At 39.8% G+C, this 27011-nt stretch overlaps 1 protein-coding gene across 1 annotated transcript in view; it reads left to right on the top strand.

Annotated features, from left to right (window-relative positions):
* Window positions 1-27011, top strand: part of LOC121377180 (integrator complex subunit 3-like) — a 58896-nt gene that overhangs the window by 26135 nt on the left and 5750 nt on the right. Inside the window, exons 19-30 of the mRNA XM_041505089.1 lie at window positions 332-435; window positions 1774-1818; window positions 2369-2488; window positions 3113-3206; window positions 4392-4451; window positions 4859-4927; window positions 7024-7102; window positions 8682-8795; window positions 19286-19334; window positions 20854-21024; window positions 22504-22592; window positions 25598-25670. Coding sequence (XP_041361023.1) covers window positions 332-435; window positions 1774-1818; window positions 2369-2488; window positions 3113-3206; window positions 4392-4451; window positions 4859-4927; window positions 7024-7102; window positions 8682-8795; window positions 19286-19334; window positions 20854-21024; window positions 22504-22592; window positions 25598-25670 — 1067 coding nt within the window. The remainder of the gene's footprint in view (window positions 1-331; window positions 436-1773; window positions 1819-2368; window positions 2489-3112; window positions 3207-4391; window positions 4452-4858; window positions 4928-7023; window positions 7103-8681; window positions 8796-19285; window positions 19335-20853; window positions 21025-22503; window positions 22593-25597; window positions 25671-27011) is intronic.

Genomic DNA, 27011 nt, shown 5'->3' with positions numbered 1-27011 from the left:
TGCATCTTTACTTTTGTTGTCCTCATAACCGGTCTAAATTCAGACAACAATTTGTGCTGTCTAAGGAGCTCCATAAGCTTTTGATTAGGTGTTTTGTGTAAGGTCACAGAAAATGCACTGAAAATTGTAAGCCAAAGTTTTAAAATTCTTAACACCATACAGAAAACTTTAAGGGAAAAATTTAATAATTCTGACTACCATGCAGAAAAATTGTAGGTAAAAATGTATTAATTCTTAATACGATGATACATGGAATTTTTACAAGTTTTTGGTCAGTAATTTAAGTACAAATTACAATTTAAAAAGAAATAAAATGAAAACTATTTTACAGGAGGAGTTTGACACCGACATTGCAGGACCTCTGGCCATCTGTTTGTGTCAGATCTTAAGCAGTCAGCTAAATGGAACTTTGTTGCCGGATGACGTTGATGATGAGTACGTTTGTTATATACCTGTATTACCTAGAGCTCTGTATATATGTGGACCGGCCTCGGTGGCATCGTGGTTAGGCCATCGGTCTACAGGCTTGTAGGTACTGGGTTTGGATCCCAGTCGAGGCATGGGATTTTTAATCCAGATACTGACTCCAAACCCTGAGTGAGTGCTCCGCAAGGCTCAATGGGTAGGTGTAAACCACTTGCACCGACCAGTGATCCATAACTGGTTCAACAAAGGCCATGGTTTGTGCTATCCTGCCTGTGGGAAGCGCAAATAAAAGATCCCTTGCTGCCTGTTGTAAAAGAGTAGCCTATGTGGCGACAGCGGGTTTCCTCTAAAAACAGTGTCATAATGACCACATGTTTGACGTCCAATAGCCGATGATAAGATAAAAAAATCAATGTGCTCTAGTGGCGTCGTTAAATAAAACAAACTTTACTTTTACTGTATATATGTATTAACTTTTACTGTATATATGTATTAATTACACTCATGTTATTCAGGGCTAAAGCTTACTATTATATGGTGTAGCACATTTAGGGGATAACTATGTTGTATTTGACCACTTGCAGACGTTCATGCTGGATATACAGTCGCAAATTGAGTTTTTCCGTCGCCATGGAGTGGAGATGCTAAAACGGATATTTGCGACTCTATATCCAGCATGAACGTCCGCAAATAGTCAAATACAACATAGTTATCCCCATTCTAATTCAATAAATGCATTTTCTTTTAAATATCGTTTAAATAATAATTTTTCGGAATGAACAAAAACAAAAACCTGGTCACGACTATTGTGTTTGAAGTCATCCACCTTTTAAACTAATTATAGCAGAACAAAAAATATGTTTTTACATGTAATACAACTGCTGCTCCTGATATTGTTTTTATATTTTATTGTTTTATTAACAACAATAGCAGCCATTATTACCGATTTCACTTATTCCGAATACTCATCACAACAACTGGTGCTCGATAATGGAATTCATAATTCGGCACAGTTGTCATTACTTATGTATTCCTGGCAGTGTCACTCACATGACGTCATACAAATGTTTATAAACGGCTGAGAGAAGTAGTGTATGAATAGGTAAATAGGCTCTTGGGAAATCACTCAAATTTCCGACAGGTATATGCTCGTTATAACTGCTGCAAATGGATTTGATTAGCTGATTAAATTTTGCATTATATGCAGAGTTAATTAGAATATTGTTTTATTGATTCAATGTGTTGAAAACTGTCATCATAACAATATATAATTAACAAAATAAGTAAATGTGTTTGTGAATTTGTGTTGCACGTTTTATAATACAGGAAATAAAACCTATATTTCAGAACAATTGAAGATTCCATTGGACGTCCACTGTATGTTATGTTTAGGTAAGTTACTGTGACTGTCAAATTGTATTAGAGATTCAAAATATTTAGAATGTTTTCTGTAACTGAACAATTAAAACGTTAATAAAATACTATAAAATCGTAAAATAGTAACTATATTAATTATAACAATGAAGTAAGTAGCACAATGTTACGGTCTGTTTCTACATTTTAAACTATTGAAGCAGTCATAATAGGATTTTTCTCGATTTCCTTTCATTTTAACTGCGTGCTTATATCCAATTACGGTTCAAGCACACACCTTGGCTATCTGGGCTATGTTCAGGACAGTGAGTCAGTTGTTAGTGAGAGAGAAGCTGGGATGGTGGCCTTACTCAACACCCCCCCCCACATTGAGTCGTTAAAACTTTGCAGTGTGTGGGAGATGGTACCAGGATGTGAACTGTTTACCTACCAGCCTGAAATCCCATAGCTTGATCACCACACCACCGAGGCTGGTATTTTTCTCTGTGTAGATAGCTAGAAGTGTTGCAGCTCAGTATTCTCAGTGAGGGCGAGACATATATTTCAGCCTGTTGTTTCTTTAATTCAGGTTTTTGAGTCAGATGTCGGAAGAAGACCCGCGGAGACAGCCATTGTTGTTACTACTTGGAGAGATGTATTCGAAACAGCCAAAGATTGGCTATCACTTGATATACTTCCTCAAAGTCAGGTATGAGATGTAGAGCATTTATGATGAGTGTCTGCTGTTACGAGGAAAGTTTAAATCTTAAGTTACATCATTTTGGGAGAAATTAGCTCGTTGGAGGGAAGGAATTTAATTTTTTGACAGAAATTGGGGATTCATTTATTTTTCTTATTTCTTGCATACTCAACAATATTATTTAAATTTAAATTGAAAAAAAACAAACAAAATTAAAACAATTACCAGTGTGTGATAAATCTGTTAAAATAGTTTGTCAAAATATTCTAAAAATATATTGCAAATAAGTCACTACTGTTTGTCATTTGTTTTAGTGGTCATAATTAAACAAAATCTGCATGTTCCATTGTTTGGATTTCTAGCTATTATCAAATTAATGACTATAATATTTAAAATAATGGCTGTCTACAGGGTTTTAACTTTAACATAAATTATCAATTCTTTCACTTGGTTACCTTTATTTGATTGCGTCGTTAAATAAATCATTTCCTTTCCTTTATTTGATTTGCTAATGTTTTGTTCATTTTTGGAGCGTGATTATTCATTCATTAAATTTTAAAACTTTTTTTTAATATATTATAGTACACATGACTTGTTTTAATAACCCTATTAATAGCCTGTTTATATTTTCAGTAAAATGAATGAAGAGAAAATGGCAACGTACAAAGATTTCTGCAAGAGTATAGATAACAAAGATTTAGAGACATGTCTGCTGGATGATTTGAAAGTAAATTTTCTAAATAACATTTAAAAAAAAAAAAAAAAAAAAATTAAAGTCTGTTAAGAGAGTTAATGAAAAGAAACTATACCAATATTTTTATATGAAATTGCACATTTTACCCCTAGTGCTGTTTGTGAACTGTGATGTTTATATTTGATGGTAATGCTTTAAAAAAAAAAATTTTATTGATCAGAAAAAAGGCAAAAGGTTTGCACAACAGGCAGAGCCTATATAAGTGCTCTCCTAAACAAGATGAACATCAGACAATAATCAATATTCATAATCATATATAAAACGTAATAACATAATGTCCAATGGCATAAAGTATTTAACATAATTAATAATGATGGTAATTATTGTGTATACCAGTGTTCATATCTTGCCAAATGATTATACTTTCAAAAATACAACATTTGCATCAACTTTTATCGTTTTTACTATTTCGAAAAACTTATCAGTATATTTTCTTTTGATTATCAGTATATTTAGATGTAAATTCTTTGAAATATTGCATTGGTTGGCACAGTGTTATTTAATTAATGAAATTATGGTGGTTAACGAAATGCTGTAAGCTGCCTGAGGGTAAAACAGGTATGGAGCCATCCACAAATTTTATCTTTTTAAAGTTAACTTTTTCACAAAATTAATTACTCTTATCATTACTGTATGATTTTCTTAACCCTAACCCTGAATTTAACCCATTTTAATTCTGGAGGAGGCCCCCATACCCCCTTGTTGATTGGTTGCATTCAAATTCTATAAGCGCCATACCCAAAAATTTCTTTTTGGCAGAAACACTGATATTATATCATATGATAATAGTATTCAGGCATGTGATTCTTCCACTTTTTAGCGGAATTCCGCTTTTTAAAACAAATCTTTTATCATAAAATAAATCTGTGAAAAAATTTTCAGAAAAAGAAAATCCCATTTCCCTTTATTTTCAGGTTTTTTTTTTATTATTGCACTTCCACTAAACCATTTTCTTAATAACTGTTCGCTGACCTGTAGACAGTGTACAGCGATACAAGACTGATGACAAATCAAAGAAATTGCTGTGCTTTTGTATGATAGAACATTTTCAGCTCTTTTTTTTAAGAATACCAAATCACATGCCTGAATATTGAATACGAAATAGATACGTTGTGATATAAACCAGTTGTGTAAATGTTACCGTTTTGTTTTATTCAGCTGTGTCAAGAGGATGATGTGAGATTATTTACTTTCCTGATTCCAGACATTTACACACATGTAAGTACGGTGTGGTTGTGTTCAATAATTTAGAGGTGTTGCAAATGAACCGTAATTGTGAAATTTGTAATTTTCTTAATTGCAGACCTTCACAGTCATATCAATATAGTTACTGTACATTTAGTAATAAAAGTGTACCGGCATTTTAGGTAGATTTATTTTTAAAAAAATTCAGACCTTTTTGTTCTTGTGCATTAGAGGTATTCATGTTGGCCCTTTGGTTAGGCTGTTTGCTAAAGGTGTTAGTTTGGAGGGAGGAAGGCAGCTATGGTAACATCTCCTAAAAACGGAGTAAATACCGATTTTTAAAAATTCAAAATAGGTTTGCTTTTGGCATTTGTTCCATTATCATAATACATTTGTAAACTGACATTATTTTTAAATTTTGTACACTTTATTTGTTTCAGTTTCCAGGCATTGCTATTGGTAATGCTAAACTAATAGAAATGATTGTGTCCTGTATTGATGGAACACAGGTAAATATTTTGTATTATTTTGTTCCAGTTGTGTTTACAAATACAATCAAACCTGTCTTAAGCGGTCACACAAGAGAGTAGATAAAAATGGCCACTTAAGACAGGTGGCTGCTGAGTACAGGTTGCTACATATATAGTCATTTGTTGTTGTTTCTTGTTTTACCGTCTGTACTGCTAATCAACGGATGTGTGCTTCACAGTTGACTATAAATCAACTTTTGACATGTCGTCTGCTTCAGAAATAATGCAAATGGAATGTATTAAATTAACGGTTCCCAACAAGTTTGTTTTAATTTTCCATTTAATTATTTAATTCCTACTTCACTGGTGTATTGTCATAGTATGTGAATCTACAAATGTCAAGCATAGCCTTCCCAGAGGCAATTAAATGCATTCCAGAGTCATACTTTCTTAACTGATACACAGTAGATATGTCGGGACTAAGTGGGTACTAGTATTCCTGAAAGTGTACAGATCGGTTATTTGCTGCACCTTATCGCTGTTGTTAAATATCCCTTTTTATATAATAGTAAACCTTTACTGTGGTCGCTTAATACAGGTATTTTAGCGATTTGGGATCCGATTTAGGTGGCCACTGGCAGCGTTAGACAGGTGACTGCTTATTACAGGTGCATTTACATTATAAATAGTTTGGGAGGGAAAAAGTGGCGACCGCTAGAACAGGTTTGACTGTAGTTGTAAGTAAATTTTCATTTCATACAGGTACATTAACCTAAGACCTCATTTATTTGCATTAGCCCCCCCCCCCACACACACACACACACACACACACACACCAGTGAAGGAGATAAACAGGCATCGAAATAAGCATTGTGTCTGGTAACCCATTTACAGGTTACCACAAAATATAGTCTGGTAACCTATAGGTTTCCACAACTATATGAAAGTTAGAATTGAATTCCTGTTACTACTATGCGGTCGTTCTGAAATTGTAACGGTGCGCGCGAACATCGATACGAGAAATGAAATCCGGAAGTAAATTTATCTAGTGGGTGCTGCTTAAACGCGGATTGCCAAAATTGCTTTACAATTGCACAAGTGCGCACGAACATCGGTGCAATTTTGTATGAGAAAACAAAACGCGGACATAAATTCATTTAGTGGTCACTGCTTAAACGCGGAGTGACTTGCGCGCGAACATCGATGCAATTCCTGACGAGAAAATGAAACGCAGAAGTCCTGAATGCATTGCCTGGTTTACGTTCGGAAACGAAACTACCATTCGTTGAAATTTTTTATTGGAAACGAAACACTGTTCTCGGCTTTTGTAACATGTGGTAACCTCCCGGTAACCTGAACGACCGTTCTCGACTTATTTCGATGCCTGAAAAAGCAAATCATGTGACCGAATTGGGATATTCTTATTACAATGGAGGCAGGATGTAGCTCAACGGTATACAGGCGATAGGCTTTCAGATTTCATGGAAAACCCTTTTTTGGTTCCGTGCCTTGTGATCATGGGAACCCATCGGAAACTATTTTTAGGTTCCGCGAAAACAAGTCGTAGAAACCCATTTTTAATATGATTGTCACAGCATTGATTTAAATTATCACAAAAATCTTTGCAAAGAGACACGTTTTCAAAATCGATATTAAGTTGATTTTCGACACACCCTCTCCATTATACGCATGCTGTTGTGATTTTGACAGCTGATAAAAATAGTAGTTTAGACTTATGTCATTTCACTCCCATAATGAAACAACAGGAAATAGTGGAGCCTATTCGATTGCCATCTTCGGTACTCGAGCACATGTGTGAAGTTGACTACTGTCGACTTCAGTGACAGTAGTCAGAAGGTTAAATAGTAAATTATATTTGAATTTAAATACTATTATCGGTACTTGACCCCTATATTTAAGTGATACACTAAAAATAATTAGTGCCAGTGATTTTGGTTCAAATATGTAATACATTTGATTTGAATGCATGTTGGAATTCTGATAAAAATCATTTTTAGTTTTTTTGTTTGGTTTCTTTATGACTATTATTTGACTAATACAAATAGAAAAAATATTACATTTAAGTTAACTTTGTTTCTAATTATTCTGCTTGTTCTTTTCATTTCATATTTCAGCTCCAAGAATTAATCTGTCAAATTTTACAAGGTCATTTGACAATGTTCAAGAACAAAGAAACATTTCTTTCAGTGTTAAGTAAGTGGCTCATATGCACTGTCTGTTTTTATTCTGTGTATTTTTTTATATGGTCCACACATGAACAGTGTTCAAGATTAGAAATTTTGGGTAGTATCCCAGATGGATACTAACATATCCAAATCTGGTATCCCACCTGAGAATTTAGTATCCCACTTAAATGAAATTCACAAATAACATCGTAACAAACTTGGACGACAATGTTCTCATTCCCAGTCTATTGTTATACCGACAACAACAATCAGTTAACTGACCTTTGGAATAAGCCTTGTAGTAATGGAAAATTTCATTATTATTTTTATATGCGCTCAAGTTAGTGTCTTTCTTTTTCAACTGGTACCATACTCGCCAGACCCTAAAATCAATGGACACTCAACAGACTACCTTTGAAAAATTCTTAGTTGCCGTAGCCAATAAAGGTCGCCACAGGCAATCGGGCGACTGCTAATTTTCAACCCTGCTTTAAAGTTTAATATTGGACTAGAAATTTGATTAGTCTAGATTGAAACTGCGGTCAAATTGTTTTGAGTCATGTAATGTTTAATATGCTTTTGTTATATTCGTATGAAAGTTTAGATGTTTAGTCACGTCTTAATAACTGAATATCACTGTTATCAGTCTTGTCTTGTATGTTGTATGTAAATAAGTTTAAATAATCTTTAATATTCTTTGTTGTTTTCAAATCAAAGTTTATTAGTCCTCTACTGTCTCGTTCCAGCCGGTGCTCCACAGCTGGTATAACAAAGGCTGTGGTATGTACTATTCTGTCTGTGGGATGGTGCATATAAAAGAGCCCTTGCTACTAATCGAAAAGAGTAGTTCATGAAGTGGCCACAGTGGGTTTCCTCTCTCAATATCTGTGTGATCCTTAACCATATGTCTGACGCCATATTATCGTAAATAAAATGTGTTGAGTGCATTGTTAAATAAAACATTTCCTTCCTGTCTCTTCTTTACTAACAGTTTTCGACCTGGAGCCAATTTTATAAACTTAGGAGATTTGAAAATTTATTGAGCCTGGTAGGGAACATGTATTGCTTTAGCAGCACTCTCAAAATGCTTGTTTAACATGTTTTATCCTGCAAACCAATGTTTCTACTGGCTGATTATGATGACCGATTAAAGCAGAGTCATAAACGTATACTAGCAGATTATCACTTTTGCAGGGGTGGGAATTTTCCTCGGATCAGCTGTTTTCCTCTTATGGAACATTGCGTTTCCTCGCATTTTGATCGTCCTTTCCTCCAAAATGTGTCAGATGGCACAGATTTTAACCTAGGATTTCAAGAATTTCCGGGACCCATCTAGATCTCCTCTGTTTTTTTTACAGTTCACATGACATCACATGCATAGATATATTACAAAATCGATCATTGAATTTCTAGGTCATCATACAATTTAGCTAATATAACAGAAATAATAGCTTTTCACCTTAATTTTAATGGACGGCATGATAAAAATAATAACTAGTTAATGACGTAGGCCGAATGGTAAATTTTCCATTTTTACCTTCCCAGAATAAAGCCGATATTCTACATAATTAACTAGTTATTTGCTATATATGCTTTGTTTTCTTCAGATGAGAGTTTGGACTGGGAAACGATAGAACAGTATTTCCTCTGGCAGCTGATTGCCGCACACAACATCCCAGTGGAGCACATTTTACCCATCCTGCCAAAACTAGAATACACCTGTAAGTCTAATTAATTATATACTTAACAAAGGAAGTTTAGCTAATGTTAAAAGAAATGGCATAACATTTATAAATTAACCTATTTTTATTAATTAGTATTCACATCTGAAATGTTTACCATTTACAAAGAACATAAACTCATCAACCTTTCCTGTAACACAACTGGAGGACCATGGTTTTCTTTTAAGTTTATTCATCCATGGTAAATTTAGACATAAAATATATTTGATAAACTTTCGTTGTTGAGTATATATAGGTAGATTCTGATCAGGGGAGGTAGTACTCCTTGACATATAAGTGTTACAGAAGCCATTTTGTTTAAGTCATATGTACGTTCTTGTCATTTGAACACACATGCCTCAAATCAAAGTCGCTATGCAAGTTGCTTTGCTGGATTTAAAGAGCCACTCGAGTGCTGGATTTAAAGAGCCACTCGAGTGCTGGATTTAAAGAGCCACTCGAGTGCTGGATTTAAAGAGCCACTCGAGCCACTCGAGTGCTGGATTTAAAGAGCCACTCGAGTGCTGGATTTAAAGAGCCACTCGAGTACTGGATTTAAAGAGCCACTCGAGTGCTGGATTTAAAGAGCCACTCGAGTACTGGATTTAAAGAGCCACTCGAGTGCTGGATTTAAAGAGCCACTCGAGTACTGGATTTAAAGAGCCACTCGAGTGCTGGATTTAAAGAGCCACTCGAGTGCTGGATTTAAAGAGCCACTCGAGCCACTCGAGTGCTGGATTTAAAGAGCCACTCGAGTGCTGGATTTAAAGAGCCACTCGAGTACTGGATTTAAAGAGCCACTCGAGCCACTCGAGTGCTGGATTTAAAGAGCCACTCGAGCCACTCGAGTGCTGGATTTAAAGAGCCACTCGAGTGCTGGATTTAAAGAGCCACTCGAGCCACTCGAGTACTGGATTTAAAGAGCCACTCGAGTACTGGATTTAAAGAGCCACTCGAGCCACTCGAGTGCTGGATTTAAAGAGCCACTCGACTCGAGTGCTGGATTTAAAGAGCCACTCGAGCCACTCGAGTACTGGATTTAAAGAGCCACTCGAGTGCTGGATTTAAAGAGCCACTCGAGTACTGGATTTAAAGAGCCACTCGAGTCGAGTGCTGGATTTAAAGAGCCACTCGAGTGCTGGATTTAAAGAGCCACTCGAGTGCTGGATTTAAAGAGCCACTCGAGTGCTGGATTTAAAGAGCCACTCGAGTGCTGGATTTAAAGAGCCACTCGAGCCACTCGAGTACTGGATTTAAAGAGCCACTCGAGTGCTGGATTTAAAGAGCCACTCGAGCCACTCGAGTACTGGATTTAAAGAGCCACTCGAGTGCTGGATTTAAAGAGCCACTCGAGCCACTCGAGTGCTGGATTTAAAGAGCCACTCGAGCCACTCGAGTACTGGATTTAAAGAGCCACTCGAGTGCTGGATTTAAAGAGCCACTCGAGTGCTGGATTTAAAGAGCCACTCGAGTGCTGGATTTAAAGAGCCACTCGAGTGCTGGATTTAAAGAGCCACTCGAGTGCTGGATTTAAAGAGCCACTCGAGTGCTGGATGTAAAGAGCACTCGAGTACTGGATTTAAAGAGCCACTCGAGTGCTGGATTTAAAGAGCCACTCGAGCCCACTCGAGTCGAGTGCTGGATTTAGCCAAGAGAGCCACTCGAGTGCTGGATTTAAAGAGCCACTCGAGTACTGGATTTAAAGAGCCACTCGAGCCACTCGAGTGCTGGATTTAAAGAGCCACTCGAGTGCTGGATTTAAAGAGCCACTCGAGTGCTGGATTTAAAGAGCCACTCGAGCCACTCGAGTACTGGATTTAAAGAGCCACTCGAGTGCTGGATTTAAAGAGCCACTCGAGCCACTCGAGTACTGGATTTAAAGAGCCACTCGAGCCACTCGAGTACTGGATTTAAAGAGCCACTCGAGTACTGGATGGATTTAAAGAGCCACTCGAGCCACTCGCTGGATTTAAAGAGCCACTCGAGTGCTGGATTTAAAGAGCCACTCGAGCCACTCGAGTGCTGGATTTAAAGAGCCACTCGAGTACTGGATTTAAAGAGCCACTCGAGTGCTGGATTTAAAGAGCCACTCGAGTGCTGGATTTAAAGAGCCACTCGAGTGCTGGATTTAAAGAGCCACTCGAGCCACTCGAGTACTGGATTTAAAGAGCCACTCGAGTGCTGGATTTAAAGAGCCACTCGAGTGAGTACTGGATTTAAAGAGCCACTCGAGTGCTGGATTTAAAGAGCCACTCGAGCCACTCGAGTGCTGGATTTAAAGAGCCACTCGAGCCACTCGAGTACTGGATTTAAAGAGCCACTCGAGTGCTGGATTTAAAGAGCCACTCGAGTGCTGGATTTAAAGAGCCACTCGAGTGCTGGATTTAAAGAGCCACTCGAGTGCTGGATTTAAAGAGCCACTCGAGTGCTGGATTTAAAGAGCCACTCGAGTGCTGGATTTAAAGAGCCACTCGAGTGCTGGATGTAAAGAGCCACTCGAGTGCTGGATTTAAAGAGCCACTCGAGTGCTGGATTTAAAGAGCCACTCGAGCCACTCGAGTGCTGGATTTAAAGAGCCACTCGAGCCACTCGAGTGCTGGATTTAAAGAGCCACTCGAGTACTGGATTTAAAGAGCCACTCGAGTACTGGATTTAAAGAGCCACTCGAGCCACTCGAGTGCTGGATTTAAAGAGCCACTCGAGCCACTCGAGTGCTGGATTTAAAGAGCCACTCGAGTGCTGGATTTAAAGAGCCACTCGAGCCACTCGAGTACTGGATTTAAAGAGCCACTCGAGCCACTCGAGTACTGGATTTAAAGAGCCACTCGAGCCACTCGAGTACTGGATTTAAAGAGCCACTCGAGCCACTCGAGTACTGGATTTAAAGAGCCACTCGAGCCACTCGAGTACTGGATTTAAAGAGCCACTCGAGCCACTCGAGTACTGGATTTAAAGAGCCACTCGAGTGCTGGATTTAAAGAGCCACTCGAGCCACTCGAGTGCTGGATTTAAAGAGCCACTCGAGTGCTGGATTTAAAGAGCCACTCGAGTGCTGGATTTAAAGAGCCACTCGAGTGCTGGATTTAAAGAGCCACTCGAGTGCTGGATTTAAAGAGCCACTCGAGCCACTCGAGTACTGGATTTAAAGAGCCACTCGAGTGCTGGATTTAAAGAGCCACTCGAGCCACTCGAGTACTGGATTTAAAGAGCCACTCGAGTGCTGGATTTAAAGAGCCACTCGAGTGAGTGCTGGATTTAAAGAGCCACTCGAGTGCTGGATTTAAAGAGCCACTCGAGTGCTGGATTTAAAGAGCCACTCGAGTGCTGGATTTAAAGAGCCACTCGAGTGCTGGATTTAAAGAGCCACTCGAGTGCTGGATTTAAAGAGCCACTCGAGTGCTGGATTTAAAGAGCCACTCGAGTGCTGGATGTAAAGAGCCACTCGAGTGCTGGATTTAAAGAGCCACTCGAGTGCTGGATTTAAAGAGCCACTCGAGTGCTGGATTTAAAGAGCCACTCGAGTGCTGGATTTAAAGAGCCACTCGAGTGCTGGATTTAAAGAGCCACTCGAGTACTGGATTTAAAGAGCCACTCGAGCCACTCGAGTACTGGATTTAAAGAGCCACTCGAGTGCTGGATTTAAAGAGCCACTCGAGTGCTGGATTTAAAGAGCCACTCGAGTGCTGGATTTAAAGAGCCACTCGAGCCACTCGAGTGCTGGATTTAAAGAGCCACTCGAGTGCTGGATTTAAAGAGCCACTCGAGTACTGGATTTAATGAGCCACTCGAGCCACTCGAGCCACTCGAGTGCTGGATTTAAAGAGCCACTCGAGTGCTGGATTTAAAGAGCCACTCGAGTGCTGGATTTAAAGAGCCACTCGAGTGCTGGATTTAAAGAGCCACTCGAGTACTGGATTTAAAGAGCCACTCGAGTGCTGGATTTAAAGAGCCACTCGAGCCACTCGAGTACTGGATTTAAAGAGCCACTCGAGTGCTGGATTTAAAGAGCCACTCGAGTGCTGGATTTAAAGAGCCACTCGAGTGCTGGATTTAAAGAGCCACTCGAGCCACTCGAGTACTGGATTTAAAGAGCCACTCGAGTGCTGGATTTAAAGAGCCACTCGAGTACTGGATTTAAAGAGCCACTCGAGTACTGGATGTAAAGAGCCACTCGAGTGCTGGATTTAATGAGCCACTCGAGCCACTCGAGCCACTCGAGTGCTGGATTTAAAGAGCCACTCGAGTGCTGGATTTAAAGAGCCACTCGAGTGCTGGATTTAAAGAGCCACTCGAGTGCTGGATTTAAAGAGCCACTCGAGTGCTGGATTTAAAGAGCCACTCGAGTGCTGGATTTAAAGAGCCACTCGAGCCACTCGAGTGCTGGATTTAAAGAGCCACTCGAGTGCTGGATTTAAAGAGCCACTCGAGCCACTCGAGTGCTGGATTTAAAGAGCCACTCGAGTGCTGGATTTAAAGAGCCACTCGAGTGCTGGATTTAAAGAGCCACTCGAGTGCTGGATTTAAAGAGCCACTCGAGTGCTGGATTTAAAGAGCCACTCGAGTGCTGGATTTAAAGAGCCACTCGAGTGCTGGATTTAAAGAGCCACTCGAGTGCTGGATTTAAAGAGCCACTCGAGTGCTGGATTTAAAGAGCCACTCGAGTGCTGGATTTAAAGAGCCACTCGAGCCACTCGAGTACTGGATTTAAAGAGCCACTCGAGTACTGGATTTAAAGAGCCACTCGAGTGCTGGATTTAAAGAGCCACTCGAGTGCTGGATTTAAAGAGCCACTCGAGTGCTGGATTTAAAGAGCCACTCGAGTGCTGGATTTAAAGAGCCACTCGAGTGCTGGATTTAAAGAGCCACTCGAGTGCTGGATTTAAAGAGCCACTCGAGTGCTGGATTTAAAGAGCCACTCGAGTACTGGATTTAAAGAGCCACTCGAGTGCTGGATTTAAAGAGCCACTCGAGTGCTGGATTTAAAGAGCCACTCGAGTGCTGGATTTAAAGAGCCACTCGAGTGCTGGATTTAAAGAGCCACTCGAGCCACTCGAGTGCTGGATTTAAAGAGCCACTCGAGTACTGGATTTAAAGAGCCACTCGAGTGCTCGAGTATGGATTTAAAGAGCCACTCGAGTGCTGGATTTAAAGAGCCACTGGAGTGCTGGATTTAAAGAGCCACTGGAGTGCTGGATTTAAAGAGCCACTCGAGTGCTGGATTTAAAGAGCCACTCGAGCCACTCGAGTGCTGGATTTAAAGAGCCACTCGAGTGCTGGATTTAAAGAGCCACTCGAGTGCTGGATTTAAAGAGCCACTCGAGTGCTGGATTTAAAGAGCCACTCGAGTGCTGGATTTAAAGAGCCACTCGAGTGCTGGATTTAAAGAGCCACTCGAGTGCTGGATTTAAAGAGCCACTCGAGTGCTGGATTTAAAGAGGCACTCGAGTGCTGGATTTAAAGAGCCACTCGAGTGCTGGATTTAAAGAGCCACTCGAGCCACTCGAGTGCTGGATTTAAAGAGCCACTCGAGTGCTGGATTTAAAGAGCCACTCGAGCCACTCGAGTACTGGATTTAAAGAGCCACTGGAGTGCTGGATTTAAAGAGCCACTCGAGCCACTCGAGTACTGGATTTAAAGAGCCACTCGAGTGCTGGATTTAAAGAGCCACTCGAGTGCTGGATTTAAAGAGCCACTCGAGCCACTCGAGTACTGGATTTAAAGAGCCACTCGAGTGCTGGATTTAAAGAGCCACTCGAGCCACTCGAGTGCTGGATTTAAAGAGCCACTCGAGTGCTGGATTTAAAGAGCCACTCGAGTGCTGGATTTAAAGAGCCACTCGAGCCACTCGAGTACTGGATTTAAAGAGCCACTCGAGTGCTGGATTTAAAGAGCCACTCGAGCCACTCGAGTGCTGGATTTAAAGAGCCACTCGAGTGCTGGATTTAAAGAGCCACTCGAGCCACTCGAGTACTGGATTTAAAGAGCCACTCGAGTGCTGGATTTAAAGAGCCACTCGAGTGCTGGATTTAAAGAGCCACTCGAGTGCTGGATTTAAAGAGCCACTCGAGCCACTCGAGTACTGGATTTAAAGAGCCACTCGAGCCACTCGAGTACTGGATTTAAAGAGCCACTCGAGTACTGGATTTAAAGAGCCACTCAAGTACTGGATTTAAAGAGCCACTCGAGTGCTGGATTTAAAGAGACACTCGAGCCACTCGAGTGCTCGAGCCACTCGAGTGCTGGATTTAAAGAGCCACTCGAGTGCTGGATTTAAAGAGCCACTCGAGTCGAGTACTGGATTTAAAGAGCCACTCGAGTGCTGGATTTAAAGAGCCACTCGAGCCACTCGAGTACTGGATTTAAAGAGCCACTCGAGTGCTGGATTTAAAGAGCCACTCGAGTGCTGGATTTAAAGAGCCACTCGAGTGCTGGATTTAAAGAGCCACTCGAGTACTGGATTTAAAGAGCCACTCGAGTGCTGGATTTAAAGAGCCACTCGAGTGCTGGATTTAAAGAGCCACTCGAGTGCTGGATTTAAAGAGCCACTCGAGTGCTGGATTTAAAGAGCCACTCGAGCCACTCGAGTGCTGGATTTAAAGAGCCACTCGAGTGCTGGATTTAAAGAGCCACTCGAGTGCTGGATTTAAAGAGCCACTCGAGTGCTGGATTTAAAGAGCCACTCGAGCCACTCGAGTACTGGATTTAAAGAGCCACTCGAGTGCTGGATTTAAAGAGCCACTCGAGTGCTGGATTTAAAGAGCCACTCGAGTGCTGGATTTAAAGAGCCACTCGAGTGCTGGATTTAAAGAGCCACTCGAGTGCTGGATTTAAAGAGCCACTCGAGCCACTCGAGTGCTGGATTTAAAGAGCCACTCGAGTGCTGGATTTAAAGAGCCACTCGAGTACTGGATTTAATGAGCCACTCGAGTACTGGATTTAAAGAGCCACTCGAGTACTGGATTTAAAGAGCCACTCGAGTGCTGGATTTAAAGAGCCACTCGAGTGCTGGATTTAAAGAGCCACTCGAGTGCTGGATTTAAAGAGCCACTCGAGTACTGGATTTAAAGAGCCACTCGAGTGCTGGATTTAAAGAGCCACTCGAGCCACTCGAGTGCTGGATTTAAAGAGCCACTCGAGCCACTCGAGTACTGGATTTAAAGAGCCACTCGAGTACTGGATTTAAAGAGCCACTCGAGTGCTGGATTTAAAGAGCCACTCGAGTGCTGGATTTAAAGAGCCACTCGAGTACTGGATTTAAAGAGCCACTCGAGTGCTGGATTTAAAGAGCCACTCGAGTGCTGGATTTAAAGAGCCACTCGAGTGCTGGATTTAAAGAGCCACTCGAGTGCTGGATTTAAAGAGCCACTCGAGTGCTGGATTTAAAGAGCCACTCGAGCCACTCGAGTACTGGATTTAAAGAGCCACTCGAGTACTGGATTTAAAGAGCCACTCGAGTACTGGATTTAAAGAGCCACTCGAGTGCTGGATTTAAAGAGCCACTCGAGCCACTCGAGTACTGGATTTAAAGAGCCACTCGAGTGCTGGATTTAAAGAGCCACTCGAGTACTGGATTTAAAGAGCCACTCGAGTGCTGGATGTAAAGAGCCACTCGAGCCACTCGAGTACTGGATTTAAAGAGCCACTCGAGTACTGGATTTAAAGAGCCACTCGAGTGCTGGATTTAAAGAGCCACTCGAGTACTGGATTTAAAGAGCCACTCGAGTACTGGATTTAAAGAGCCACTCGAGTGCTGGATGTAAAGAGCCACTCGAGTGCTGGATTTAAAGAGCCACTCGAGTGCTGGATTTAAAGAGCCACTCGAGTGCTGGATTTAAAGAGCCACTCGAGCCACTCGAGTACTGGATTTAAAGAGCCACTCGAGTGCTGGATTTAAAGAGCCACTCGAGTACTGGATTTAAAGAGCCACTCGAGTGCTGGATTTAAAGAGCCACTCGAGCCACTCGAGTACTGGATTTAAAGAGCCACTCGAGTACTGGATGTAAAGAGCCACTCGAGTGCTGGATTTAATGAGCCACTCGAGTACTGGATGTAAAGAGCCACTCGAGTACTGGATTTAAAGAGCCACTCGAGTGCTGGATTTAAAGAGCCACTCGAGCCACTCGAGTACTGGATTTAAAGAGCCACTCGAGTACTGGATGTAAAGAGCCACTCGAGTACTGGATTTAAAGAGCCACTCGAGTACTGGATTTAAAGAGCCACTCGAGTACTGGATTTAAAGAGCCACTCGAGTACTGGATTTAAAGAGCCACTCGAGTACTGGATTTAATGAGCCACTCGAGCCACTCGAGTGCTGGATTTAAAGAGCCACTCGAGTGCTGGATTTAAAGAGCCACTCGAGTACTGGATTTAAAGAGCCACTCGAGTGTTGGATTTAAAGAGCCACTCGAGCCACTCGAGTGCTGGATTTAAAGAGCCACTCGAGCCACTCGAGTGCTGGATTTAAAGAGCCACTCGAGTACTGGATTTAAAGAGCCACTCGAGTGCTGGATTTAAAGAGCCACTCGAGTGCTGGATTTAAAGAGCCACTCGAGTGCTGGATTTAAAGAGCCACTCGAGTGCTGGATTTAAAGAGCCACTCGAGTGCTGGATTTAAAGAGCCACTCGAGTGCTGGATTTAAAGAGCCACTCGAGTGCTGGATTTAAAGAGCCACTCGAGTGCTGGATTTAAAGAGCCACTCGAGCCACTCGAGTGCTGGATTTAAAGAGCCACTCGCTGGATTTAAAGAGCCACTCGAGTGCTGGATTTAAAGAGCCACTCGACTCGAGTACTGGATTTAAAGAGCCACTCGAGTGCTGGACTTAAGTGCTGGATTTAAAGAGCCACTCGAGTACTGGATTTAAAGAGCCACTCGAGCCACTCGAGTACTGGATTTAAAGAGCCACTCGAGTACTGGATTTAAAGAGCCACTCGAGCCACTCGAGTGCTGGATTTAAAGAGCCACTCGAGTACTGGATGTAAAGAGCCACTCGAGTACTGGATTTAAAGAGCCACTCGAGTACTGGATTTAAAGAGCCACTCGAGTACTGGATTTAAAGAGCCACTCGAGTACTGGATGTAAAGAGCCACTCGAGTACTGGATTTAAAGAGCCACTCGAGCCACTCGAGTGCTGGATTTAAAGAGCCACTCGAGTACTGGATTTAAAGAGCCACTCGAGTGCTGGATTTAAAGAGCCACTCGAGCCACTCGAGTGCTGGATTTAAAGAGCCACTCGAGCCACTCGAGTACTGGATTTAAAGAGCCACTCGAGTGCTGGATTTAAAGAGCCACTCGAGTGCTGGATTTAAAGAGCCACTCGAGTGCTGGATTTAAAGAGCCACTCGAGTGCTGGATTTAAAGAGCCACTCGAGTGCTGGATTTAAAGAGCCACTCGAGCTCGAGTGCTGGATTTAAAGAGCCACTCGAGTGCTGGATTTAAAGAGCCACTCGAGTGCTGGATTTAAAGAGCCACTCGAGTGCTGGATTTAAAGAGCCACTCGAGCCACTCGAGTGCTGGATTTAAAGAGCCACTCGAGTGCTGGATTTAAAGAGCCACTCGAGTGCTGGATTTAAAGAGCCACTCGAGCCACTCGAGTACTGGATTTAAAGAGCCACTCGAGTACTGGATTTAAAGAGCCACTCGAGTGCTGGATTTAAAGAGCCACTCGAGCCACTCGAGTGCTGGATTTAAAGAGCCACTCGAGTGCTGGATTTAAAGAGCCACTCGAGTGCTGGATTTAAAGAGCCACTCGAGCCACTCGAGTACTGGATTTAAAGAGCCACTCGAGTACTGGATTTAAAGAGCCACTCGAGTGCTGGATTTAAAGAGCCACTCGAGTGCTGGATTTAAAGAGCCACTCGAGTACTGGATTTAAAGAGCCACTCGAGCCACTCGAGTACTGGATTTAAAGAGCCACTCGAGCCACTCGAGTACTGGATTTAAAGAGCCACTCGAGCCACTCGAGTACTGGATTTAAAGAGCCACTCGAGCCACTCGAGTACTGGATTTAAAGAGCCACTCGAGTACTGGATTTAAAGAGCCACTCAAGTACTGGATTTAAAGAGCCACTCAAGTACTGGATTTAAAGAGCCACTCAAGTACTGGATTTAAAGAGCCACTCAAGTACTGGATTATTATTTGAATATTGTTAAAAGGTTTTTAGCATGGGAAAAAAATGAATTAAAGGTTCAGGTTCCATTGTTTAAAGTATTGTAATGTAATTGTAATATTAATGGAGCATTTACTCAATTTATTATTTGAAATGTTATTGTTGAAATGAACCGTATTTTTGATAATTATGATTGTCTAGTGGCTCAGAAATGTGCATTTGAGTGGTTAGTGGGAAAAACACGATTGTCAATAATTTCAAGCACTTTTACAGCTGATGACATAGTAAAACTGGTTCCCATTATTTCATAATTACAGTTTTATTAATTATTTCTCAACAGCTTTAATTTTATTCCTCATTTCTTCTCATTTTCTTTCCACAGCCCATGCAGAGGCTATGACGAGTATATTGGTGTTACTCAAACAGGAGAGGTTTGTACCACATCTTAGTTCATGGCTTTAATGTGCAAACATATGCCGTAACAGTGTTTCTGCCAGAAGGAAATTTTTGGGTATGGCACTGTGGAATTGAATGCAACCACAGTCAACAGGAGATATGGAGGGCCTACCCCAGAAAGAAAATGGGTTAGGTTTGGGGTTAGGGATAAGAAAATCATACAGTAATAATAAAAGAATCATTAATTTTGTCAAAAGGTTATCTTAAAATAAGAAAATCTGCAAAAAAAATTGGGTATGGCGCCATATCTGTTTTACCCTTTGGCAGAAATCCTGCTTAATTTGTTTATTTATTAATATAATTAGAGTATATCTTTATATGCACTTTTTATTTATTTTCTGTGACAGTTTTGAAGAAGTAAAAAAAAAAAAAGCTTTTGTGTAAATTTCTTTATTGAGTATGATAATGATATAACTTATTACAGAATAACTGGTTACTGGAAGGAAATGTTTTATTTAATGACGCACTCAACACATTTTATTTACGGTTATATTGCATCGGACATATGGTTAGGGACCACACAGATATAGAGAGAGGAAACCCGCTGTCGCCACTTCATGGGCTACTCTTTTCGATTAGCAGCAAGGCATCTTTTATATGTACCATCCCACAGACAGGATAGTACACACAACGGCCTTTGTTACACCAGTTGTGGAGCACTGGCTGGAATGAGAAATAACCCAAAGAGCCCACCGACGGGGATTGATCCCAGACCGACCGCGCATCGAGCGAGCGCTTTACCACTGGGCTACATCCCGCCCCTGAAGAGAATAATGCCCATGTAATAATGAAGTATATACATGCAATTAATACTCCTTCCATTTCTTTCTGATTACATACAAAGGATAATTTGTATATACCACCCATTTATTAGTCATGTGCTACTAAAGGCCATATATAGTAGATCCTTACAAGGTGTTTATGGACTAGTTCGACAGTAAACTTTCTAGGATAGTTTTACATCCAATTTTACCTTTTTGTGACTAGTTCGACAGTATACTTTCTGGGATAGTTTGACATCCAATTTTACCTTTTTGCGACTAGTTCGACAGTATACTTTCTAGGATAGTTTTACCTCCAATTTTACCTTTTTGCGACTAGTTCGACAGTAAACTTTCTGGGGTAGTTTTACATCCAATTTTACCTTTTTGCGACTAGTTTGACAGTAAACTTTCTGGGATAGTTTTACATCCAATTTTACTTTTTTGTGACTAATTCGACAGTAAACTTTCTGGGATAGTTTTAGTTTGACAGTAAACTTTCTGGGATAGTTTTGCATCCAATTTTACCTTTTTGTGACTAATTCGACAGTGTACTTTTTGGGATAGTTTACATCCAGTTTTTCTTTTCTGTACAATTGTGTATTGAAAATGTAAGATTTCAGTTTCTTTTGTCTCTTTATTATTATATAGATAGCATTGCTTTCACAGTTACTGAAAAAACCCTAAATCTGTTCAGTTACATAATTTACATATTTTAAAATTAATGTTACAGCCCAGCTGCCGACTTGGTGCGTCCCATCCTGGTTCGCGAGTGTAAGAAGTCTGACTACTTTGCCGTGTCTATTCTCAAGTACTGGGCACAGGAACATGAAGACAGACTGGCGGAGCTTATTTTCCAACAGCTCACAAAGCTGAATGGTGGAACGCCCAAGAAGAGACAAAGGTGAGTTTGATGTAACTTTATCATTGGTGAAGAAACGTTTTTTTTTTTAAGAAATCAAATTTAGTTAAAGGGACATTCCTGAGTTTGCTGCAATTTTTAAGATGTTATCAACTAAGAGAGACTTTTTAACGATTGTAATTACATATCAAATATATTTTTCTGCATACAATATTAGTGACTGTATATTAAACGTGTTTCGGATCGTTCTAGTATTTGTTCTAGGTTATATTTCATTTTATTTCCTAATTTTTTTTTTTTTCTAACTACGAAAGTATTTGAAGACAAAATCCAGTTTGGGCTTCTTACAAATATTAAGACGACCAAAAACACATTGAATATACAGACACTGATATTCTAAACAAGAAAATATATTTAATATGTAAGTTTAATCGTATAAATGTGTTAATAGTCGAAAAGATCTTACAATGCAGCAAACTCAGGAATGTCCCTTTAACACTGCAATCATGTCTCGCAATATTATGCACCACAGTGCATGTTCATAATGTGTAATTTTTGCGAATGATCGACATTGAATTGAGCACACTCTTAACTGGAAAATAATGTCTGTGTATACATTTTACGACTTGAGGTTAGGTGTGAACTAGTGTTAGGAATCGGTTAGAATTTATCATTAATCATAATCTATTTGCACCAAACGATCAACTTTCGATCATACAATCAGTTAAAATTATACTTACCTAAGAAAGCCTTGAATTATTTGGATCTTGGATCTTGCATCAGGTGAGTGCTTTTACCACTGGGCTACATCTCACCCTTTATGAATATAATATGTAATATACATATTTATTATCCACATAGTTCAAGATATTCAGGGAAATGTAGCCAGTGTGACCCGCGTGTGTCATAATGATTTCACGTGCACAACGAATGACGTAATTTTGTGAAGCGACGTCATAACTTAATGCGGCTTCCCCCAGTGTAAACGCTTATCAAAATGACGTCATTTCGGAAAATGACGTCGTTTCGTTGTGTCTTTCTAGTTAAGTTTGAAACATTTTGACATGGTCCGAGCTTGTTATTCACGAAAGTATTATTTAGGATAATGTGGATAATAAAGAAAATATTACACTCGCTTGTGAATCGTACTGATTTTACCAAACTCATGTCCGGATTCACGTATTGCTCTCGCTCGGGAAATACAATAATCCTGACACTCGTTTCGTAAAATCAGTACAACACACAAGCTCGTGTAATAATCTCTATGTAATTAATTATCACATCAGTAAAGCTCAACTGCACATGTTTTTATTGTAATCACTCACTGGAATGTCGCTAGTCACAGTAGTGTGAATGATATACAAGCTTTATAACAGCACACATCATTTTCCTCCCCAGTTTACAGTATTTAATGTTGTGACTGTGTGTTTACAGTATTTAATGTTGTGACTGTGTGTTTACAGTATTTAATGTTGTGACTGTGTGTTTACAGTATTTAATGTTGTGACTGTGTGTTTACAGAACCGGATCCTCCAAGAAGGAGAACCCGAGTGTGGACCAGGTGTTAGCTCATCTCGACCACATGCGACAGACGTGTCGTAACATATCATGTGAGTATGTTCTGTCGCCATCACAGAGATACCAGCCTGTCGCAGTACTAACTAAACTTCGCAAATACTGGGTCTTCAGCAGGGATGTGGTTTTCAGCTTTTTGTAGCCAATGCCGGCTTTTGGCTTGTTTTGCGTAAAATAATTTTCACAAAGTAAGACTAGATTTGGTCCTAAATATTGGAAAGTGATGTTTATTTAACTATTGTCTATAGAACTTTCAGCGTTTGTAAAGATCCTTTCAGAGTTTATTTTTAAATAGTTGTCTCATCCCTGCTAAAGCTCACTCGTTCATAATTTAAATAGTTGTCTCATCCCTGCTAAAGCTCACTCGTTCATAATTTAAATAGTTGTCTCATCCCTGCTAAAGCTCACTCGTTCATAATTTAAATAGTTGTCTCATCCCTGCTAAAGCTCACTCGTTCATAATTTAAATAGTTGTCTCATCCCTGCTAAAGCTCACTCGTTCATAATTTAAATAGTTGTTTTCATCCCCAGCTAAAGCTCACTCGTTCATAATTTAAATAGTTGTCTCATCCCTGCTAAAGCTCACTCGTTCATAATTTAATAGTTGTCTCATCCCTGCTAAAGCTCACTCGTTCATAATTTAAATAGTTGTCTCATCCCTGCTAAAGCTCACTCGTTCATAATTTAAATAGTTGTCTCATCCCTGCTAAAGCTCACTCGTTCATAATTTAAATAGTTGTCTCATCCCTGCTAAAGCTCACTCGTTCATAATTTAAATAGTTGTCTCATCCCTGCTAAAGCTCACTCGTCATAATTTAAATAGTTGTCTCATCCCTGCTAAAGCTCACTCGTTCATAATTTAAATAGTTGTCTCATCCCTGCTAAAGCTCACTCGTTCATAATTTAAATAGTTGTCTCATCCCTGCTAAAGCTCACTCGTTCATAATTTAAATAGTTGTCTCATCCCTGCTAAAGCTCACTTTCATAATTTAAATAGTTGTTCATCCCTGCTAAAGCTCACTCGTTCATAAAAATAGTTGTCTCATCCCTGCTAAAGCTCACTCGTTCATAATTTAAATAGTTGTCTCATCCCTGCTAAAGCTCACTCGTTCATAATTTAAATAGTTGTCTCATCCCTGCTAAAGCTCACTCGTTCATAATTTAAATAGTTGTCTCATCCCTGCTAAAGCTCACTCGTTCATAATTGCCGGGCTTCTAGAATGTTTATGACAATACACTAGCCATGCGATCAGTGATTGAAAACATTTACTAGCCATGATTGAAAATTCACTAGCCCTACTTTAAGTAAATACAAATTTACTACTAGTAATAATTGTATATATCACCTAAAGAGGAAAATAGAGCTTAAGAAACCCATAGATTTGGGAGGTGAGGGGGCAGGATATTCAGATTTACAAAATAGACTTAAATGCATGATTTGAACAAAAACAATTTCACTAGCCACTGGGCATTGCTAAATTAGTTATTTACTAGCCCAACACTGAATATCACTAGCCATGGGAGTGGGGCTACCATAATCTAGAAGCCCTGTCGGGCATGGTAATAGTAGTTATTTACTAGCCCAACACTGAATATCACTAGCCATGGGAGTGGGGCTACCATAATCTAGAAACCCTGTAATTGTCTGGATTTATTTAGTATCTCTTACTTGAATGCATATAAAGCGCAAATACCATTAGAGAATAGGAAAATATTTTTCCATTGGTGTTTCCTTAAAGAAAGAAAGAAATGTTTTTATTTAATAACGCACTCAACACATTTTATTTACGGTTATATGACTTCAGACATACGGTTAAGGACCACACAGATTTGGAGAGGAAACCGGCTGTTGCCACTACATGGACTACTCTTTCCGATTAGCAGCAAGGGATCTTTTATTTGCGCTTCCCACAGGCAGGATAGCACAAACCATGGCCTTTGTTGAACCAGTTATGGATCAGTGGTCGGTGCAAGTGGTTTACACCTACCCATTGAGCCTTGTGGAGCACTCGCTCATTACCTACCAGCCTGTAGACTGATGGCCTAACGACGATGCCACCAAGGCCAGTCTGGTGTTTCCTTAAATGCTGTCAGTAGTTTTACAGAGGTGTAGGACTTTGTCGCATATGAAATGCAGTTATAATGACCTAGATGTTGAAAATGGGTTAACATTTATTATATATGTTAAACCTCAATCAACTTTTTATTTTGTTTGACTGCAATGTTACATCAGGTATTTTCTCAGATTTGGAAAAAACAAAGGCTAACAATGGTTTAGTGATACCTCCTAACATTTTAAACTACATGTATGGGTGGTTGGGGATCTTTAGGTTACGGTAAAATTGAAAGCAGGGTTACTGCCAGAGGGTAAAATGGGTATAGTGCCATACCCAAATACATTTGCAGATTTGTTTTTTTTAGTTAACCTTTTGACAAAATTAATCACTCTTATCATTTCTGCATTTTTTTAATAACCCTAAGCCTAAACTTAAGCCAATTTCTTCCTGGGGAGGCCCCCCTGTTGATTGCAGTTGCATTTCAGTTCCATAGTGCCATACCCCAAAAAGAATTTCTGGCAGAAGGCCTGGAAAGTTTGAGATTAAAGGCATACTGTCACGGATTTAAGCACCTTATTTCTCTAAAAATGGATAATAACTAAAAATTACATTAATTGTAACCAAATCTAGTTATTGCATCACCTTAACTGAACCATGATGGAGTGAAATCCATGTCAACCCTCTCGGCAATTTTAGTTTTTCAATTATGGATCATTGCCATAATTCAATTATTTTTACAAAATGTCATTAATAAATTTAATGGAGTATGGTGGTTATGAATATGGTTGAATAAAGTACATTTAGGAACAAATCAAATTATTTTTGTTCAGGTAATACTTTGTTAGACCATTAAATAGGTCAGTGGGTTTGTGACAGTATGCCTTTAATATCAATACTCTGATGAAATGACCAATTTGAAATAAATTGAAGGTGTTACCATAACAGTGTTTCCAATGACTTTACTCTGTGTATATATGTTTCAGTTTTAAACCATGAAAATGTTCAGCTGGCATTGCAACAGGTCCAGATGACGGCAAGTGAAGTTCAGAAAACAAAGTACGTATAGTATCGCAGATAATGAGTTAGTGCAATCTGAATTAATTAGAATATTCTTCTTGTCATTGATAACTAAGGGGCCGTCCATAATTTTCAACATTTGCATGAGCATACAAACCGTACACTGGGGGGAGGGGGTTAGGGGCCAGCGTACACTCTTTTTGAAAATGAAAAATGTCAATCAACATTTTTCATTTAGGGGATGTATACATTTGGGGGGGGGGGGGGGGGGGGGTTGGTCAAAAGTTTACTCTTTGTACACTTGTGAAAATGTTGAAAATTATGGACGGCCCCTAAATGTTTGTTATGATCATTACAGTTTTAAAGTATTCCATTTGTCCATTTTGCACATGCTATTTCTGTTCATACCCAGTGCACAATATTTCACGAGAACCGTTCTGTTCATGTGTTGGCTACGTAACTTTAAAATCACGAGAACCGTTAATCGGTTACGTGATGAACAATTACATTCTAAAATTAAAAGTACCGTATATTGCTGTGTATTAGCCGACTTTTGAAGTCTACAAACACTTTCCAAAAGAAGAGAGTCAGCTTATACACGGAGGCAACAAATTGGAACTTAAAATTCCAATCGAAAATACTCCTGACCGTGACATAAATTTTTATCAGACCCTTAGCCTTTCACAGGTTATGTAACAATAATTTGTGCACAGTATAAATAAAACACCCAATCATACAATATTATGCATTTTTTTGTTCTTGAACGCATTATAAGTTTGATGAATAATAATAAAAAGTTACTTGTTTTCTTGTCATTTCAATGGTAAAAAGATATTCTTTCCAACTGTCTGCCATCTTTGTTTGACCTGTGCTGGGACCAGTCTTTCATATAGAAAATTCATGGCTGTTAACTGTCCGTCGTGAGGCGGATTTCCATCGTCAGAGAAATTGTGGAAATAATTTTTTCAGTCAGGTTCTTTTTTTTCTTTTTTTTAAATGAGAATCACTTTGGCCGTTTTCGGTTTCTGTAATGTCAACTCGATCGCTTCGGATGTTTTCTTTGCCCCACTGACCCCCTTTAGGGACCCATCCCAGGGTATATACTATACATTTTGGGGCCGGTGAATGGCCCCATTCCCCTAACGTAAATTCCCAATCCAATATCAAACTTTTCCCCAATTAGACCCTTCAACCCAACAGTTTCCCAATAAAGATTCACTTGAACTCATGAAAATGTTTACAAATTTAGCTAATTGTATATATTTTTAAAAAATGACATCGAAAAAGTTTCGTTTTGGTTTTCCGATCGATTATGAACACGTGACGAACAACTCTGACCTGGATATGCAAATTAGGTGTATCCTGTTTTGATGCAGTCTG

The sequence above is a fragment of the Gigantopelta aegis genome, chromosome 2 (assembly GCF_016097555.1).
Source record: "Gigantopelta aegis isolate Gae_Host chromosome 2, Gae_host_genome, whole genome shotgun sequence".
NCBI classification, from domain to species: domain Eukaryota; kingdom Metazoa; phylum Mollusca; class Gastropoda; order Neomphalida; family Peltospiridae; genus Gigantopelta; species Gigantopelta aegis.
This window is presented reverse-complemented; position numbering and strand designations above follow the sequence as displayed.